This window comes from Thunnus albacares, chromosome 22, assembly GCF_914725855.1.
Source record: "Thunnus albacares chromosome 22, fThuAlb1.1, whole genome shotgun sequence".
Lineage (NCBI taxonomy): Eukaryota > Metazoa > Chordata > Actinopteri > Scombriformes > Scombridae > Thunnus > Thunnus albacares.
Window position 1 is genome coordinate 8,090,171 of NC_058127.1, and position 21,774 is coordinate 8,111,944.

The following is a 21,774-nucleotide window of genomic DNA, read 5'->3' on the forward strand; positions in this document are numbered from 1 at the left end:
ATTACAATACATTTACTTTGGCCGCGGTTCAACTTCACCTGAAAAAACTGTGAGGCTATTTCTCAAAATATGGAAATATTATTATAATCTTATAATCTTAAGCAAATATTTAATTAATACATTAGGATGCAATAAGCATATTCATGGGCAATGACCATGAGATGAAATCAGAGTTTGGACATCCTCGTTGTCATCTGTTGTTTTACTACCAACTGGCCACCTCCCATCACAGAGGGAGATCATCAATGATCACAACAAGCCCAGATGGCTCAACAGAAAATTACAGCATCCTGGATCTTCAGAGTGTCTTAGCACCAATTAAACCTCCTGCTGACACCAGCCCTCAAGCCCCATTTAGCTTGTATATACCTATATATCTGATCTAAACTAGCAATCTAAAGTTTTGAATCTAAGAGAAACGGATCATTGCTCAACATGTAAAACGTGACTTTTCCCTGGTACATTTAATTTCAATTGTCAACCACCAAAAGAAGAAGAAGTTTACAACTGACAGAAACGCTACTAAAAGTAATATAACAGTAATATAAACTTACACTTATATACACTTGAGCATATTTTACCTTCAGTCACACCTCGACTATATTTCTTTGTCTCCCTCTTTATCATTTTTGCACATGATCCATGTGGTGTGAAATCAACTCACACTACTGTCTCTTTCATTTTCCACAGTGTTACTCACAATATAGTTCCCACGGGGACCGCTGCCTTTATTACTTTATTCAGAACAGGAAAGGTACTGATTGCTTCGGTTCAACTGACTCAGAGTGATTTATTTTCTGCAATGGGTTTGATAAATTACCGTAGATAAGAAAAGTCATCACAAAGAAATTAAAGCTTAAAGATTTAAAGGCCAAGCACACACCCACACAGTCAGGTGGAGCATTATGTGAGGTCACCTGACTCAACGTAGCAATAAGAATGATAAAGGCGTAAGTTGTCAACAAGTGCAACAGGTGAGTGGGGTATTGGAAGAGATTTCAAGAGATTTAGATCACACAATAAATGAAAATAACTGCATGGGTGGACCTTGAGTCTGTAGGGGCTTTATAAATATGTGTAAGTAACTAAAAATAACTAAATTATAGGGTTGCAACTAACAATTATTGTCATTAACAATTAATCTGCCAATTATTTTCTGGATTAACCAATTGTCAATAAACAAGTTGTCAATAAAATGTCAGACAATAGTGAAAAACAGCCCAAGGTGACGTTTTCAAATGTCATTTTGTTAAGATACTCAGTTTACTATCATGTATGTAAAATAAAAGCATCGAGTCCTCACATATGAAAAGCTGGAATCAGCAAATGTTTGGAATTTTGAAACGATTATTAGATATCAATTCATTTTCTGTCAATCAACTCATCGATCTGTTAATCATTTCAGCACTACAAAAATATAAAACACAATTTTAAATAACAATTGCATTAATTCATGTTTTCAGCCACATGGGGCAGCAAAACAAGCTGTAAACACAATATTGACATTCAGTATAATCACCTTATAAAGTTTGTATGGTGAACTTGTTAGCAAACAGTTCACTATTTCCACATCCAGCAGATACGGAGCAACATTAGCATTTATTTGGAGTCGTATTTCTTGCCACCTGATGAACAAAGTCCAACATTCACTCTCCTTTTAGCTCTGTTTTGGGCTCCACCAACCATCTGGCTCTTTAGCTGCTAAATACTCCACTATGTTCTTCAGCTAGTTGCTAAATTTGTTTGCTAGTTGTTGACAGGTAGCATGCAATGAGGTAACAGGCTTTTTTTTTTGCTGAAAATAGCTTCCTACTGTGGTTAGAAATGATTGATGAAAGTGGTGAGAACCAAACCAGTAAAGTTGTGGGCCATAAAACCAAAACAATGGGCTGAAAGATGGTAAAACTCTCCATAGAGCAGAAGGGGGCTACAGAGTTGGTGATAATTCCCCTGCTGCTTCATCAATACAGGCTGCCACTTTCACATTATGCATATTCCTTTGATCCATTGTGAACATAAAACTACAGATTGGTGCATCTTTAAGTGATCAAATAAAAGCAGTAAGTCCAAACAATACTGAATATACGGTACAATAAACTGATGTCAGTACACAAATAAAATTCCAAATCTGTTCCACAGTTCATAAACATTTTCAGGCAATAATTCATCCTAACTAAGACTTTCTTATTGGTGCCTGCAAACAGTGAATTAGGATCCATTGAGTTATGCTCAATTCTACAGAAATCTCATGAATATGTGGATATAACACAGCAGTAAATGTTACTAGGTGACCAACAGGACGGTAGAATAAAGGTTGGACCAGCAACACCAATATAAGGTGTAACTTTTGGCTCTCAGCGTCCTTCAGGACTCTGTAATTAAGAGGAAAATTGGCCGAACAGAACATAAATCAAGGAGAAACCCCATTTCTTAAACCTTTTGAAAGGGTAAAATTCCTCTTTGACTGCCTGTATTTCACCGAGCCGCTCCGCTCCCGGCGCCCCAATTGTTGTTGCGTTCACGGTGTTGCTGTTGACATATTACCTCTGCTTTAATGGGATTTTTGACAGCAGCTCAGAGGGGAATATGGACCCACACTCAACACACACACATTCAAAGTGTTTCATGTGCACACACATAGAGGAGCCGTTTGGAGGAGCCTCCTCTCTTTGCCTCTTCCCCTTCAACAATGAAGTGTTATAACTTTTGATCCGAGTAAAAACAAAAGTCAGTATCAGCTATGAGCAGAGAGAGACAGACTGAGACAGTGACAGTTTAAGTCAAAGTCAGAGAGAATTAACTGACAGGCACCTTCCCAGCACACCAGCGTTAGTAGTAACAGCCAACAACTGCAGGAACTTAAAAGTACGTAACATAACATATAGCCGTCGTCAAGGGTTCTTCTTTGTTTCCACTGTTCTCCCTCCGAATGGGGGACAAGTTCCTGAAACTAAAAGTCAGCACTGCTCAGGAGATGATACTGACTGCAACATCTGGGTGCTTTTCCGGTATCTCTAAGACTGCTTTTTATCAACCCAGTCGCCAGAGGAAAACGTTGGCATTGAACGTTTCTGCAAACAACAGAAACGTTGAATATATACGTTTCAACACGTGAATATCAACATTTCTACAAACGTAGCATATTAATATTTCTACCGGTTGAATAATGATGTTTTATGGTGTGACAACGCTGTGGTTAAGGTCTGGTTAGGTTTAGGCACAAAGACCACTTGGTTAGGGTTAGGGAAAAGATAGTGGTTTGGGTTAAAATAAAAATAAAAACATAAAATCAAAATGGCCGATGTCTCACTAAAAAAAGCCAGTTTTCTCGCTTTTGTCGGTTGAAACGGGAAGCGGACATTGGTTTCGGTTTCGAGGTGGTCTCGAACTGTGTTCTCTGCTGATTTACCAACAAACTTACTAACCATCCACCTGCCCCTCCTCCTCCTATATAGGAAAGATCAACTCATATAGATCACATGTGAACTACGTCACTTTAGAAATGTTGAGATGATACGTTTTGTGGACATTTTCATATGATATGTATTGTTGAAATGTTAATATGCTACGAATTTCACGTGTCGAAACGTAGATATTCAACGTTTCTGTGGTTTGCAGAAACGTACAATGACAATGTTTTATTCTGGCAACCAGGCTGTTTTTATCATCTTAGAAATATATCCAAAGTCAGATCTTTCCTGTCGCAGTCTGATTCTGAGAAGTTGGTTCACGCATTCATCTCCAGTCAACTGGACTCTTTGCTGGACTGGCAAAGCAAACACTTAATAAACTCCTGCTTATTCAGAATGCTGCAGCCAGAGTATTAACCAAAACCAGAAGGTGTGAACACATCACTCCTGTTTTAATTTCTCTTCACTGGCTCCCAGTAAAGCAAAGAATTGATTTTAAAATACTTCTTATCATTTTTAATGCTATGAACGGCCTAGCTCCCACCTACGTTGTTGACATGCTCTCTGATAGACCCTTGAGATCATCAAATAAAGGTCTTCTCACCGTACCTAGAATAAATACTAAATCAGCTCATTGTGCCTTCAGCCATTATAGTCCTACCACATGAACTCAGGTCTGTTATAACAGTGTCTTCCTTTAAAAGCAGACTAAAAACAAGCTTTTAGTTCAGTTAATGGGTAAAACCTTCTTTTTAGAAACAGTATTATTATTATTATTTCTTTTAACAATGATAATAATAAAACCTTCTTACCCTACTCACTTATTGTAATACCTTCTCAACTTCTAATTTTATTTTATACTGCCTTATATGTTTTTATATATGTAACATCTTATTTTATGTTTTATCTTATTTGTTTTATATATGTAATGTTAATGTAACATATTCGTTATGTATGATCTTTATTTGTTTTTAAGCACATTGAGTTTACGCTTGCCGTATGAAATGTGCTATATAAATAAATTTGACTTGACTAAATTTGAATATCAGGGTTTGACAGCAGTACTAGCGATCGTGATTGTGATGCGATGACAGCAAATTTGTTGTAACTAGACTAACTAAAACAACAACAGTAACCACCATTTTACCACTTGTATCCACCTGTATTGACTTGGACAACCGATACTTAAAAAACAGAAGAACAGTGGAGAAAGCTTGATGTTCAGTATTTGGGGAGAAGAAGCCATTCAAAGGGAACCATAATCAACAATTAGAAACTAAAAGTTTTATCTGCATTTGGCATAAATTGTGATGCAAGACAGCCAAACTATGAAGGGAAACTTTTCTAAAGACAAAACAAGACTATAGAGATATTAAGAGCACAGTGGAGCAAAGTGAAAAATTTCAAAGTGGTTTGACATGCTGGTTTGATTTCAGCGATGCCTTAAATTCAGCAGCAGTGGGACAGAAAATCAATAACATTTTCAGCACTTTTTTTTTTGTTCCGTTGTCTTTTCCACAAACTGTTACTTCCCTCAACTACCAAACCAATTCAACCATAAAAATGACATCTTGGTTGGTGAAATACAGCATAAACAGAAGGAAGAAGTTAGTACCAAATCCTCACAAGGTTCTTAAAAGTTCAAGTTATGGAAAGACTCATAGTTACAGGTTATGTTGCAGTGGGGGAAAAGGGGTTAATAGTGAGTGAGTGTGTATAAGAGAGAGAGAAAGAGGAAAAGAAAATCAAATGTCAAAGCAGACTGGTTCATGTTTGGTCAGGATTTAAACTGGGAAACACATCAAGTACTTGAAACTAACAGAGAAAATTGGTCATTTTTCAGTGTCTCCCGAAATAACCCAAATTGCATTTTCCAAAAACAGCAACATGTTGCTGTGACCAGAGGTCCATGTGGACATTGTCATATTATTAAAGTCACATCAAGTGGATCCTCTCGGCTATGTGGGCATATAAAGTATAATTTGAGCTCTGAGCTACTAAAAAGATTTGGCTAAAGTAAGAAAATATGGCTTTAATTATCAAAAGACACAAGAGTTGATTGTTGGTAGAGGACAGGATGTAAACTATGCCTCCCAGTGTCAAACTCACATCCTTTTTTTGCCCTCTTTGTCTTTTTGGGGGTTTTTTTTTGCTTTTTTCTGGAAAGAACATGTAGTCATAAATCACGCAATGACACTTTTTGGGAGAATGTTAAGTGCCATTTTAATCACAATTCTGTTTTCTGTCTGGTCTCACGAACCTTTAAAGGATGTTTTACTCCTTCATCTCTTTCTGTCTGTCTCATTTCGACTCTGTCATAAAGCTTTTGCCTCTCTAATAAAGCTAATTTCCTCATATTACATGCAGTATTTTTTGTTTATTTATTGGATAATTGAAAGATAACCACTTTGAGAACATGAATCCATCAACTAGGAACATTTCAAACTTGGCTCTGGGCTTTTAGTCGATGAATAAATTACGATAAATGTAGAAGGAAGTGCAACTGTTAAATAAATTATGACAATGGCTCAGAGAGCTCGGCTTCGCGAATGGACAAGACTAATTGGTAGAAAGTGCCAGAAACTCCTTCTGAAATGTTTGTCTGCCTGCCAAGACTTCCAGAAATGTTACACCTGCTGCTGCTTGCATATTTACATCTTCACAGAGGGTCGTTAAGTCAAGTGGATTTTATTTATATAGTGCCAAACCCCAACAGAAGTTATCTCAGGGCACTTTTCACACAGAGCAGGTCTAGACTGTACTCTTTCATTTATAAAAACCCGACATTCCCGCCATGAGCAAGCGCTCGGCGACAAGGAAAAAAAATCCCCTTTAATGGGAAGAAACCTTGAGAAGAACTGGACTCTAGTTGGGCGTCCATCTGCTTTGACCGGCTGGGTTGAGACTAATAGATCCAGTAAATTCATGTAGTCGAGTGGATGCTGCAAAGTGCATCTCAAACCCAACACATTAGCTGATAACTGATTATTGAAATGTAGTTTTCCTTTTGTGTTCTGAAACTTTTTATTGATTGGAAACCGTCCTGATTTACATTTTCTTTCTTTCGTTTCTCAAGTTTGTTCGTAATCTGTCTTCTCTCTCTCTCTCTCTCTTTCCATTTGTGGCTTAATTAATCTCTTCTCGCAGCTAAGATTCCTATTTCATGTTCATTTAATACCTCGTTTCTTTGTGTTTCGTTCACCCGTTTACAGTATGCCTCTCTCTCTCTCTATCTCTCTCTCTCTCTCTCTTTCTCCCAGTTGAATGATACTGGCTGATAAACATATGGGGGGGGGTCTGTTTCTGATTAATAGCCAAGAGGCCTTTCAGGAAACATAATGAGTTTCTACTACTGAAGTGTGTGTGTGAGATGCATGGTTGAGTGGTTAAAACATTCCTGTTTGTGTATCGCTCTGTATGCCACGATTTCTTTCTTTTTTTTTTGTACAAGTCGTGCTGATAGCAATGAAAACCGCTCCATTTTCATTACCTCACTTATCAACTCTGACTGACATTTTCCCTCCATTCCCTCCTTTTCTCTTCCTGTGGTGTTATGAATGCAAATTGCACAGTAAGACTCCAGCTATTTGAACTTAAAAGGCGCTAATTAAACATCAATTTGTCTTTATCAATCTGACTAGAAGACCACAGTTGAGGTAATTTGTAGCCTTTATCTTTCTGCATTGGTTTTTGCTCATATACATTAACATATATTTCCCATAGATCCTGAGGCGTCTTTGAAACGTTAATCCTGATGATTTCTGCTTTGGTGGATTTGGCTACACTCGTAGTTGTCGCATCAAGTGTTTTTTTCAGTGTAGCGTGAAGTGTGAGGAATTGTTTTTGGCATGCATTGTTACTCCTCAAACAATAGATGGAAGTAAATTAAAAAAAAGCTTTCTTCATACATCTTTGCTTATGGCTGGATGATAAATGAACCGTCCATACACACATTCATAACTTTCATTTTAAGAAACGCTTCCCCCCCTGTCTTGTTCAGTCCACATATTTACCTGTTTTGTATCACAGTGCTTGTATCTGACTCACTACTGTGTAGGCTGGATCGAGTTTACCATCATCACTGTGATTTAACTCGATTGACCCTCATTAAAACTACGGAGGAGGATTCATATCTACCTTTTTGTGTTTTTTTTTAACACCATTCTTCTGTTTCAAACATCTCTCAGACCAGATCCTTTAGAAGAATAATCAGAGTTCCCAAAGATTGTTGTGAATTTGGGCAAAACTGCATTTTCATACAATGCATGCTGCGCTTGGAACCATTTAAAAGACAAACTTAATTTAGAAACACAACCTTCATACTGAATCAGCACCACACTTAAAACGTATTTTGAGAAGAAAGTAACTGTTCTGAATAGTCGCACTTTCTCCCTTTGATCCTATGTTGTGAATGATGCACATTTTTTATGTATAATCTACTCTACAATGACATTTTGGCTCGGTTTCTGTTGTAAAAGAGACTTCCTGATTAAAGAAATGTTGAATAAAATCTTTAAAAAAAACACACTTTCTGCACAGACAACATTGGGTGACTGAGCTTTGAAGCACTTCTGAAGCTTGTCTGGACATCATTTGTACAACTGCATCATCTTGATCTTTGATGTATAAAGTCAAAGGCAATATGCACATAAAAACAGGAGTCAGCTACGACTTCCAAAGTGCATTTTAGTGAGAAACGTCAATCACCGAGCTTGCGTGCATCGCTGACAGCGAACTGAAGGTAAATTCAGCTTTTTGAAACGCTTCCAATTTCAGATTCTGGGTCAATGTAAGATACTCGTTAATCATAAAAAAAAGCAGAATATAAAGAAATACTACCAGAGCAAGACTGTGCTGTATACTGCTGCAAAAAATCATGTTGCATAGAAGCTTGTACATACCTTTCCTTCCTTACTCCTTTTATTTCTCAAGGTAATTTTCCATTTTTTTCCTTCCTTCCCTCCTTGAATGCTTCTTTACATTAACCCCCCCCCACCCCTTCTTTTCGTCCTCGACCCTCTTCCTTCATTAATTCTTCATGTCAGTCCTTTCTTGTTACCTTCTTCTTCTTCTCTTCCACCTTTTCTACTTTTCTGACTCCCTTTTCCTTTCTTCCCTGCTGTTTTCCCTTTGATCCCTCTACCTCCCTCCCTGCTTTATTCACACAATTTGTTCCTCCTCTTAAACATTTCTCTCTCTTGCTTCCTTCCTCACTTCACTTTTCATTGTTTCCCTTTTTTTAAAAAAAATAAAATAGTAGTAAAACCCTGCCATAGAGATCCATTAATATTCTCCTTCTACATTGCCTTCTTTTATTCCAATCATTCCCTCACATCCATTCATCTCTCTCTCTCTCTCTCTTTCTCTCTGGCTTTGTCATCATCTATCATTTGTATGCTTTGAATCTTTGAGTGCTCTACTCTCCCGCTTTCTCTTTTCTCTCTCTGCGGCGCCCGAAGGCTCGACTTTCTCTTCTTCTGTGGCTTTGTATGCAGCCGAGTGTGTACCGTGTATAATCTAGAGTCTCTCGACTGATTTGAGGAACGCTCTGTTCTGTCCTCCGTTGTGTCTCGGAGTGAACACGCTGCGATCTGTTATCTGTCGGTCCGGTTTTTTTTACATTGCGGGGCGTTGTAATGCCTTCAAATCATAGACGTTCCCCCCCCTACACACACACACACACACACACACACACACACACAAATATCAAAACAGCCAGCACATATTTTTCACTGTGCTGCACATACACATTGTTCGTCATCTTCCTTCCTTCCTTTTTTCTCTCTTGTCAATCCCGGATACCTTTGAGTTAATATATTACTCATTCAACCACCTCCCCCCCTTCCCATCTCTCTCCCTTACACACATACTGTATACACACACACACACACACACACACACAAATGGAGGGATTATGTGGTATTACATTAGCAGCGCAGCTCTGTGTTAATGACCTTTACATCATCCTGCAGAGAATACATTTTGCCGTTTTGTCTCTTTAAACACATTCAAACTTCTCTCTCACTATATATACAGCATCTCTCTCACTACCAGTTTGTCTGTCTCACTTTTTTGTTCTCGGCAACTTTTCTGCACTTAATTTCCAGTTAAACCATTTAGAAAGTAAGCTTATGAATCCCTTAATATCCTTAAATCATCCATCAGCTGCCTGTATGTGAATATATTCAAGAAAACAGGAAGGGATCACATGATAAATCAACTGCTAATGACTCTTAATCCACATAAAACACATCCTGGCTTCTCATTGTGATTCCCGTCTAAATGGTATTTGTGTTTTCTCTTGTATGAATGAATTTGTCTCTTGATCCACCCTATGGTGTTTTCTGAAATTTCTGCAAACAGCTTTTCAAGACTATCCGGCATGTCGGCACCGTGGTCATCCTCATGTGCCGGACTTTTCCGGGTAGACGCACGGGAAGAGCTTTTGAAGTATTTCGATGTCGCCATGTCTTTTAAGCCTTTTCTTGACCGAAAATATTCTGTTTGAGCAATTAGAGTATTCTGAGTGAGCGTTTGATTACTTAAATATGTGTTTTGACACTAATTACTAAAAAACTAGTATGTGCAGGATGAGAGCTCCTCTACCTTGTGGCCATCTTGGATGCACCCACGTCCACCCTGTGGTGTTTGAATCCAGGACTGAGGATGCTACCTTGTTATGGCGGTTATTACCATATCTTCCCCATTTTTATAAAGTTTCCTTAAATGTGTGAAACAGAGCTCCTCTGGGTTGTAACCACAGCTAACTGTTAGCCGATGCGTGTGGTCAAACGCAGTATAGCAGCTTAACCGACGTCTACTGAAACATCTTGCTTTGCCTGTTCATTGAAAACACAGTTGCACAGATGAAAAATCTTTTTCCTTGTCTCCTTTTCTCTTACTATGAGCACAATAAATCTGATGTTGACTTTCTCCCCTCCCAGCTCTTAATGAAAAGTTATGACACTGCATCGCCAGAATTTCCTCACTTTGATTCTCCCTCTTGATCCCTTTTCTCATTACGTGTGTGTTTGTTTCTTCTCTCCTGGCTGCTACGCTCACTTCACTCACGTATCAACACCTCTGTGTTCAACTTGATGTGTTTTCCATACTATCTATTTTTGAATTTTTGATTTATAAATAAAAGAGTGAATTACCTGAAGGACTTTTGGTTTAAATCTATAAATGAGATATTTCTTTAATAGGATAAATTACGCTCTTTACAGTTTGAGGTTGTACATAATTCTGCTATAACTACCAGTTTCTAGAGGCTATTGTAAAACTGTATCATTAAACTACATGCAGTTATCTTTACATGCAGAAATATAAGGCTTAAAAGGCTGAAAACCTGTCCAGTTCCCTGAATAATTAGTACGTTTTTTAGGATTTTGGTATTTTTATCATATATTTTACAACTACTAATGTTCTTTATTATTTTACTACTACTTATATTATTTTTTATTACTACTCTCCTTTATTTGAAGACCCTGCACAGGATAAGCAGGTATAGATTAACATCATTTAATGAAAGACAAATACATTTCTGAATCTTCTACTGAGGTATTTAATAAAGTGCAGCTGTTATCTCCTTCACCCAGTAACATGAACACCTTCTTCTTCTTCATCCACATAAAAATGTGCCAGTCAAGGTTGTGACGGCTGATTAATCTAAACATTGATTCACACTTACTGTAACTTTTCCTGCTTGTCATTCATGTCAACTTTGAGTTGGTGTCTCAGGATAAAAAACTCATATAAAAACAATGTTTACTTATTGTTATGAAGCTAAACATCAATGTTTTAAGTGCAGGATATTGATTTTTAACATTCTTTAGATTCTAACTCCACATATTGCATTGTATTCTTAGTTGAAGTGCCATTTTCAGCCAGGACATGTCACAACTGAACAGATTTTTTCTACTTCTTGCTGTCTTTTCTCTATCCAAACCTCCTCCTCCTCCATCAACACCCCCCACACCGCCGCCCACAAACTCCTCCCAGTCCATCCGTCCGTAATGGCGCTCCATCTGTGCAGTCCATTAGGTGGCCTCATGGCTTAGTGGCTGCGCTGATGAAAATGACCCCTTGTGACAGCACAACACAATACTCAATACAACACATTACTGTACTCTGAAGCTGCTCTCGGCACCGCTTGTCTCCTGTCCGCAGCAGAAAGTGTTGTCATTGTGGTACATGGTCAAAATAGTGTCACAATGTCACATCAGAACACATTTTGTGCATAATTCTGGAGGCTTGTTAATGTTAATATGATTGGAGTATTGTTCTCATAATGTTTGTATGACGTTTTATGAAAGAGTGACGGCCAGGTGCATGACATCCAGTATCAGTGTGCTAAAACTTGGGGTCGAGGTAACTAGTTCGTTTAGGGTGAGGGTCTGTTTTTGAAACAGGGCCCTATCCAGATCAGTCAAACATGGCGTGCCGATTCTTGGAGCAGACACCTACTGACCACTGTAGCGGGGCCCATGATCAATGCCAATCAGGTACCTGATTGGCAGCACCTGGGGGTACCAGAAGCTCAAAACAAGAGTCAATAGCAATAGCAAAATAAGCTGTTTGGCATTGGCAGAGAAGATTTGGCAAATTTTTCATGGGCGCAACCCACATCTGCTGCTCATCCCACAAATGCATGTTTCTTACAAATGTGGCACCGTTTCAAAGGGAAATAAACAGGCTTTCCAACGGTATAAGATTTATTGCCAAGAAGCGTCGTTACAACAAAGAAAAAATCTACCAAACACAAATTTCCTTACTTTTTGTGCTAAGTACACAATTACAGTAAAGTCATTTTGTTTATTCACATTTCTTTGCAAATTTTTCATCCGTTAAACATTCAGTTCTCCTCTTTGACTTTATGTTGTTTCACACAGCTGTACATCAGACTTCCTCACATAACATAAGCTTAAACTTGCCAGTTGTTTATCTCATGTATCATAGTATTAATTGTAGGATAACCATATGACTGTGGTATGTGTTTATTCGTCAGTGTTGGATGTGAGAGCTGAAGATTAACGGTGCAGTGATGTTGTTGTTGCCGGTGTGTGGGTGCGTGTGGGAGTCATTGTGGTTTCAGGAGGTGTTCGGTCACTTTTTTCCTCAGTTTTGATCTGAAATGTTTCACAAAAAGAGCATAAAAAGTCAGTCTTTTTCTTTTTTTTTTTCCCTTCTCCTCTCCCTCCCTCTTTGTCTGCAGGCGGATGGATGATGCTTATCCCTCGCTCCAGAGGTGTGGAATGACAGATGACAGAGGGATTGATACAGCAAGAGCGAGAGAGAAAGAGAGGGGTAACGTCAGAAAGGGTCACTGCCGACGGTAATGGAAAACAGCGACAAAGGGCAGGCGTATCGATCGGGAGGCAAGAAGTAAGTGACCAGATTTACTGATACTGGGATGACACCCTCTCTCTGTCCGTCTTTACCTTCTGTCTCTGTTTCATTCTTTCTCTCTCACTACTTTTCTCATTTTCCTCTCACTGGCTCCCTCAATGTCTCCTCTGTCATTTAGGCTACCATTTCTCCTTCTGCACCTTCATCACTACATAAAACACACACTTTTTCAATGTAACACCCACAGTGGCGAAAGTCCTCAATAGCTGTAACTAAAGGAGCAACAGAGTTTTATGTTTGTGTCATTTCTCACGGTATTGCTGCATTAGCTTCAATGCTACATGAGCAATTTATGTGGAAGAGAGAAAAAATGGGCAGTTAGCATGAGCATTAGCATGACAGCCACCGCAACCAAACAAAGAAATAAAGCTACAGAATCATGTTTGACATATTCTAAAAACTCTGAGCTGTGGCCACGAAAACAAACTCAGTGCGCTTGTGGACAGCAGCCACAATATCTTGCCGTACGTAGTTGATTGCCTTGACTAATTCATGCAAAGATGAAGAATGCTGCTACTGGTTTGTAAGTCTGCATTCTTGATGATTAATGTACTCCAGTCACTTCAGGCTGTGGATAATAAGATACAGTTTATGCCAACTTCACGTTCACACAGGGCTCATGTGAGCCTTCTTTCCCGTAGCCTTGCCACCTAGCTAGGCCATATGTACTGACGGTCATCAGTAGGGAAGTGCACAACACAAAAAAAATATAAAACTCTACAGCAAGAATGCAAAATGCGAAAAAGTTTGGAAAACAACTCTTGTTTCTGCTCTTTTATCTCTATTTTGTTCCAACAGAGCAGCAGCTTATCTCTGTGACATAAATGTAATCAATGCAACATTTTCAAATGTAAAAAACAATAACTATGGAAGATACAAACCAAGTAAGCTAGCATGCTAGCATAACTTCTGGTTTAACAGATTTTTAAAACCACACACTAATGTAGTAAAAAGACAACAAACATCATTTACAGTAATCATTTCAGACTGAAATCTACCCATTCCCATTTAAACAATGTCAAACCCACAATCAAGATATCCTGCTAAAGGATTTGCTGACTAGCTTTAGTGCTAGCACGGCTACCCTTATCAGTCATGTGACCCCTGCCTTGCTGTTTCGGTCCCTCAAGAAGTCTCCTTGTTCACATCACACTTTCTAAAATAACAGATACCACAGTGTATCATACAACTGCACAACAAACAGTCCTGCCAGTGGTTTCATACTGCTCCACTGACAAACAGGTGATGATAATGAGCCAAGAAACGCAAAAATGCGCCAACAAAGATTTAAGATTTAAAATACTTTAAAAATGTCTTTGCAAATGTTCTCCGGAGGATGAAATGTATTTAGCATGTTGGTTAGACGTTAAGGATACACATAACTTTTGTTTGTTTACAAGACACTCCACAGGGAACCTTTAACTAATTTAGGCAAACAAAGATGTAGGCTAATAGGAACAGTAATTAAGGTTACAGTCATCTTAGCAGAGCACAGTGAAAAAACACTGCACACACTTCCAAATGCTGCAGAGGAGCTAATATCCACTTTTGCCCTACAAAAAAAAAACAGAAGCAACACTGAAATTTAGGAAAAAGTAATCTCCTGCCGTAATGTAAAGTATTGTTGTTGCAGAAATGGGTATTTAATCATTTAACAACATTTACGGATATGGAATATAAACCCTTGAATGTTAAGCTTCAAACTACACAAAAAATGCAGTCGGTTCTGTTTGCCTTTGTCGGACAGTTTAATAAGAAAATCCCTCCATCCCATTTCCCCGCCACCCCTCCACTGTTTTATCTCACAGAGCAGAAATGGCTTTAACAAACATAAGTGCGGCAGCAATTTGTCCCTGCGGTGAAAAGCAAAGCGACGGCGGCGACATCTGTGCCTTAACTAGGCTTCGACGGCGTGATCCTTCGGGAGTCTCAAGCCGTAAATGTGTAACTCTCTCTAGGAAGCCGGGGTGGGAAATGTTTTACAGACACAACAACAATAATAATCTACAGATAATGTGATGGGTTAGCTGAGATGACACAGGGGCTGTGTCTAATCTTTGGTTCAAAACTAATGAACTCTGGTGTTTTCATGCCAGGTTTAAGGCTAAAACTAGATGACTAAAAGGAAGAGGATTGTTAGAATAACATGTTACTGTCTTCGACGAGTCGAGGGTGGCTCCCAGGTTGTATGTATCTATTCATAGTCTATTTCTCCCTACTTCCTTTTCTTTCTCTTTCCAATTGCCTGTCTTCCTCTCTTCTCAATCACTTTATCCTTTATCTCTCTCTCTTTCTTCTTCTCCCTCCTCTCCCTCACGCTCTCTCTGTGATGTATTGCTGCTTTATCGGACCGGTTAAATGGCTCGCCTGCAGTACTGTTTAGTTTCCTGTGAACTACGCTGATACGGTACTCTCCCTGAGAGGAGGAGATAGCAGGAGCAGCCTGTCTATTACACACTGAGCTCTGCAGAGGTGATAAACACACACACACACACACACACACATATTCCTACGTGTTCATCTACGCATGAATAGTTCATTTTCTCTCATTGTCTGTTCTTATTCAAAGTTGTTTACCCTGTTATCTTATGCTTCATTGTCATTTTTAAAGCAACTCTGACCTCATTAAAATGCTGTTTATCATCATTTAGAATGATGCATACAACAACCTCATTCATTTTAGCTTAAAGCACCGATACTACTCTATTGTTTCATTGACTTTATGTTGCATAAAGTCCTTTTTATTCCAGCGCAGACATAGCCGAGACAAATAATCAGTAAATCCTGATTGAAAGTATAGTTTACAGCCTCATTTAATTGGCTGAATGTAGCTACTGTGGCTTCTCATTGAGCTGAGGTCCAGTGATAAGCTGCAGCAGAATGGTAGACAGTATAATAAATGATGGGAAAAAAAGCAGTTTAATGGGTGAGTCAAAAAGCAGTGAGCTTGACCTGTGTTACCAAGTAGTTATTTTACTTCATGCAACCAAACACACAAATAACGAGACCCAATGGCACATCGCCCGTGAACCATCCCCACTATGCACCGCTTTTACACCCCCGTCTAACTCATGTCACACCCTTCCACCTCTCAAAATGGATTTTCAAGTGAAAATAAAAAATAAAAATTAGACATGTGATGTGTGAAAATTCATTGTTACTTTCACTGACCCTGCGTGCATGTACAGTAAGGAGCAGCTGCAGGAGATTCTCCATCAGGGACACATTGCCTTAAGGTCTAATAACAGTGAGTCCAGTGGTCAATCAAATTATGCAACAGATCAAATTATGCAGCAGCCTCTCACAAAATTTTAATTTTAATTTTATGCCTGAATCCCACCAAACAGTATCATTAAAATTAAATGGAAATATTGTTTTTAATGATAAATGAATGCTTAAAAAACAGGGGCCAATTCTGTAAAAAATCCTTCCAAAGACGGTCCTCACCAGAAAAACTACAGCATCAGTTGATTGTTCAAACAACCTTAAAGAGATGTATATTTATGTTATCCTGAAAAGTGATGACTTCTTGTCATGCGTATAATGTCTGTCGTCTCTCAGAAGTAAAGGTGGAAGTATTGAGATGCTGTTCTGGTGCCGTATATAGTCTGAGTTAGAAGATAGGGGCTGATGTTTGGACGTAAAAAGTGCATCTCAACCCAAACCTACGGTCAGCCTTGGTTTCTTTTAACGATGACTGCAATCTTTCCGTAACCTATGACCTCACTAACCTAGTTTTAGTTGCGTAAACTTAACCAAACATTAACCATAGAAGCAGCAGATCAGTCGACGCTCATATGAAGTGTTTTTGTAAGTCATGTAGAAGACACTGAGAGACACTGAGTTAAATGACAAAAGTACAAACACACAACACATCTGCCCACACACACACACACACACACACACACACACATCAATAATCTGAATGAATCATTATGTTTGCACACAATCACTCACCTAGACAATTAATTTATGCATACACAGTAATTTACATGAAAAAAAAAGGAAAACGGAGACAAATGATCACACTCACACACACGTTGAGACACAATAAATTAACATTAAACAATGCAAATGTTAACATGCCCACACACACACACACACACTCAAGTAATGCAAAGCAGAGGTTTTATTATTGTGGTTATATTAATGATTAAAATATGCACACGCACGCATAAAACTGCAGAGCCAATTCTACTCTGCTTGATATTATCACGGACTCACCGCCCACTAAACTATCTCAGGTTGGAGGCCTGAGTCCATCTTTTTTTTTTTTTTTTTTTATCTCCAATGCACACACACACACACACATATGGACACGGAGGCGCACACAAAGAAGGAAAAAATACAAGGAAGCGCACACAGCCGTTCACTTTTCATTCTTAAACATGCGCCCACACATGTTACAAAAAAACGTCTCATTGGTTTTCACCATCTTTCACGCTCCGTCTTACTGTTTCTTACAGGCAAAGACATACAGTATGTGCACACACACACAGACTCACACACACTCTGACTCCTCCACCTATCCTTGAAGACATTTATGAGGTTCTAAATCACTAAGTCGTCTGAGTGGTTAAGGGTAAATAGAGAGGACAGCCAGTACTTTTACACACACACACTGTGATGTGAGGGTGTAAACATCCAAGCTTCTGTTCTGTTTCAGTTTATCTCCTCCGGTTTATTTTAAATGACTGTAGCGTTTGACACTGGTACTTGATCTCTTTCCAAAACCTTTATTAGGGTTTCAGACAATATCATAAATTTGTCTGCTTGATGAAGAATCACTGTGAGGAAGGAAAGCAAAAAAGGGGAAGAAAAGAAGAAGAATTGAGTGGGCAGGTTGATGAATGGCTGTGGAGGAAGGAAATGAAAGGTGGAAGGAAAGATTTGGTGCACAAGAATGAAACAAAAAGGAATAAGGGAAAGAAGAAGAAAGAAGTAAGGGTGGAAGAAATAGAGAGGAGGAAGAATGGGGTTAAATGGAAGGAAGGAAGAATGGATGCATAGATGTGGAGGGAAGGAAATGAAGAATGTGAGAGGACAGACCACCAGATGTTTGGACAGAAGGTAAAGATTAAAAGAGAAAGGCTTGATCAGACAATGGATGATTGATGATTAGGTAATTAGTCACAAATTATGCAAACAGGAAGTTATAAGGAACAGAAAAATACAACTGCAAATAATCTAATGTCTTATTTTCTCTTGATTCCCTACAGATCAAACCGATCATCAACTCTGACCTGAAGGAGGTTAAAGCTTCTTACAACCGTCTGGAAACATTGTTCGCAGCAGGAGCAATTTCTAGCTGAACATACACATCAAAACTGATCGATACCCATCATCAAACTAATTAGTGGGGATCCTGCAGAGGGGAGCAGAGAGCTGGCAGACATGGATATAAATAATCCAGTTTTTATCTCTAAATTAGGGACTCTTAGACTCTTACTTCCTGCAAGAGGTGGATGTGACTAAACACGAAGAAGCAACACAGGACGTATTCACTTGGCGTACAGCTTGAGAACTTCTCGCCAATGACTTGTTGGACGGAAATGGGGGATTCACACCTCAGGGAACAATCTGAGGTTGTTTGGAGCTAGCAACGCTTTATTGGAACAAAATATAAACCCCAGAACACTTGTAGCTAGTTCCTCCCCGTCCCCTCTTCCCTGGCATTCCCTATCCCCCCAAGTAGCTCCTTCCCTGTTTTCTCCCCTTCCCTCAGATCCTGTTGTGTTCAATCTGTGCTTAATTAATGTGTACTGTTGGTATTAAGAATATATTTTGGAAGAAACACCTCAAATAAAGTCTTCAAGTCTCCCTCAATGCTGAGTGAGCCCTCCCCTCTTCAATCTCCAACCGGGTAAGGGTCTCTCCTTTGGGATGGGTGGCCCAGCCAGGGCTCTTCTTGGTGGATTCGGCACCACCACCACCACCTCCTCCCTGGAGGTTGGGGGCCGGATAGCCTGGACTAGCAACATCTCCCTGGAGCTCAACCAAAGCCAAACAAGGGGGGTAGGGCTCGGAAGTAACGGTGGAGTCGGAAGCGCGGCAGCCATGAGCGCAGGTCTGGACAATTTCACCCAGGAGGTCGTCACCAGTGCGGCGATCAAAGAGAAAAACTGGCCGGCGTTGCTCATCCTCATCATCATCGCGCTGACGATCGGTGGCAATATCTTGGTGATCCTGGCGGTGTCGCTGGAGAAGAAGCTTCAAAACGCCACCAACTTCTTCCTGAGGTCACTGGCCGTGGCGGACATGCTCGTAGGCATCCTGGTCATGCCGATCTCCCTCATCAACATCCTGTATGGTGAGTTTTATTGAAATATATGGTTAAACACTGGAGGATTCTTCAGAGATACTGTAAAAAAAAAAAAAAGATTAACGTTCCTGTTGAACTTCCACTCACTCTTTTACTTCAGTTTTATGTATTCTTTTTATATGAAATCAATATTGGATGCAAAACATAACTTTTTATAGTAGCTGGGGGACATCTGTAGAAAATGAAAAGATGCCAAAAAAAAATTCTTGCCTTTGTATTTTAAGAGGTAAATTACCCTGAAACCTTGGTTGAAACAAATGATAAAACGCCTCTAACCCAAGACAGTGGTGGTTAATAGAATCTGATTTGTGGTGTTCGCAGCATTTAAATTATATTACATTTAAATATTTTAAGAATGGCCTCTTTTTCAAGAGAAAGTATGCTGATTAATCCACAGCCCTTGCTGTGAACCATTTTTATTTTGACTTCTTTCGACTGAAGAAATAGCCCCTATTAACACTGGTAACTGAGAGATCTATGTGTTATCCTGATTCAATTGGCCAAATGAAACCAAAACTATCTAACTATCTGCATGGCACTGGGGTTAAATAAGATTTTTGTTTGTTTTTTGTAATGTAGGTGAGCTGACCCTTAAATATGGAAACTACAGTAATTCCCATAGTCATTTATAGCTGGACAGTCAAAGAGAAGGTGCAAACGTTTCTACTTCAAATGTCAGACTTAAGAACAATTTGCTTGCTATATGTTAGTTTAGTGATGTATATACACACACTTACCTGCATAGAGTTATCTGATTGGCTAACAGGCTTTCACTCTGCTTAATACAATAAGTAAACAGACAGTCCAACCCGCTATAAGCGCTTGTAATTGATTTTGTTGTGTACAGTTTGTCACTAATCATGAAAATAACACATGACACGTATATAAATCTCACCCAATATTTAAACAATCCTCCTTGCACATTTCTACCCGTGATCTCAGGCCCCCTCCCACTCACCAGCTGTTGCCAGCACACTGTGACATGCGCCTCGTCACAACATTTTTCAGTGCAATGATTGAAATGATTATTGTTTCTCTGAGACTTTGCACACTGTTATTTTGCAAGAGATTCAAGAGCTGGAGGATGCCAACTTGATAATTGCAATACCAGCTATCAACTCCTGTTCTTGCTTACAATATCCATGCCAGGATTCTGCATGAACGCCTACATTAGCTTAATAGGATCGCGGGTTGTTGCATCGTAGGCTGTGTATTGAATTTCTTTTCCAATGTTGAGTAAAAACATTAAATTAAAGGAAGGCTGTCTTCCTCTAACGTTTCAGCCAGGTCGCTATATTAACATTTCTTACTGCGTATCTGCAAGTGTCACCGTCAAAAAACCGATCACAGAGGTGACAGTAAGTGAGAAATCTTTTGCTGAGCTGCAGATAAACACGACGTCGGCCTTTGCAGTTTTCAGTGACAGTAATCCTCGTCAATGCCAACGTTACTTACTTCCAAGAACTCTAAACCATTTCTCATGAATGTTTCTTGGGTTTTTCAGCGGATGCCACATCTGCAAGCATTTTGTTGTCACTTTTTAAAAGCATTCTGATGAGTTCATTTTGGGCGTTTTGCCATTTGAACACTGGTCAGAGAGAATATGAGCCAAATCGAAGTGTTTTTAAAGTCTTTTAGGGTCTCAAAAGTCTCAAGTCTTTGGATGCAAGTCCAGGACAAGTTATCCTGACAGGACAAAAGATTTAGGCTCGGTTGGTGCTACATGATTTGTGACTCAGTGATGTTGATGTGAGTTTCTTTGGTTATCTGCCAAGGTCTGCACTATATTGCAGTCTGCTGTAAACCTTGACAAACTTATAAAAACTTATGAAAACTAACTGGGAATCTGGCTCAAATCCTTGTAATAAAGATGTGTGATCATTTACTTTCAGCCAATATCTAATGGCTAATTTGATCCCTTATTTGTCCAAATTCTTTGGGAATACACAGGAGTAATGTGTAAGAGCATCATGGCCAAATATGGTGGAAGACATGCCAGTCCAGTCCAATCCAATCCAGACAGCAGAGACAGCCAGATAAGACGTGGCCGTTATCATGACGGCAAATCTCAATTTGAGGAATAAAACTTTAAGATTCGGCTGGTGTTCAATGATTTTCGTGCATCTGACAGAGACATCGCTATGAGACTTGTCCTCGGTTATCTGCCAGTGTCACATGTGGACATTTTGTGTCTCTCGGAGATAAAATTTTGATTAACTGAGTTACGGAGCAAACAGTGATGGCAACTGAGCTAAACACTATTGCCTGAGAGGAGAATATGTGTCGCTTGTTATCAGTATGACAGCAAAAGAAGCCAGATTAGGGAAAGTCAACACAGATGTTATTTTGTCTGGAGTTACGCCAGTCAAGACCTCCTGGGATTCTGACTTTTATCAGTTCATCACCTCTTCATCATCGTATTAAACTGCTAACAAGCATAAACACCACAATTTCAATACAGCGCTGCTTTGAAGAGCTTGTTCGCGCGGCTGTGTGCGCCTTTCAGCATTTATTGAAAACACCGAGGGAGGACACAAGGTTGAAGGACGAGAGGATAGATTTGGCCGTCAAAAACGGTGAAGTGGGGATCAATGAGAGGTCAAGAACTCACAGTCGGCTCAATTAACCCAAGGA

General features: G+C 39.3%; 1 protein-coding gene across 7 annotated transcripts in view; it reads left to right on the forward strand.

Moving 5' to 3' along the window:
* Positions 1-21,774, forward strand: part of htr2cl1 (5-hydroxytryptamine (serotonin) receptor 2C, G protein-coupled-like 1) — a 159,398-nt gene that overhangs the window by 95,531 nt on the left and 42,093 nt on the right. For 5 of the 7 annotated variants that reach the window (XM_044342408.1, XM_044342406.1, XM_044342409.1 and 2 more), the window contains 3 exons: positions 12,625-12,794; positions 17,562-17,888; positions 18,038-19,128. In XM_044342408.1, the coding sequence (XP_044198343.1) occupies positions 18,702-19,128 (427 nt within the window). In that variant the 5' untranslated portion in view covers positions 12,625-12,794; positions 17,562-17,888; positions 18,038-18,701. Of the gene's footprint in view, positions 1-12,624; positions 12,795-13,423; positions 15,291-17,561; positions 17,889-18,037; positions 19,129-21,774 lie in introns of those variants that run through there. The other 2 variants (XM_044342413.1, XM_044342410.1) reach the window with 2 other exon arrangements.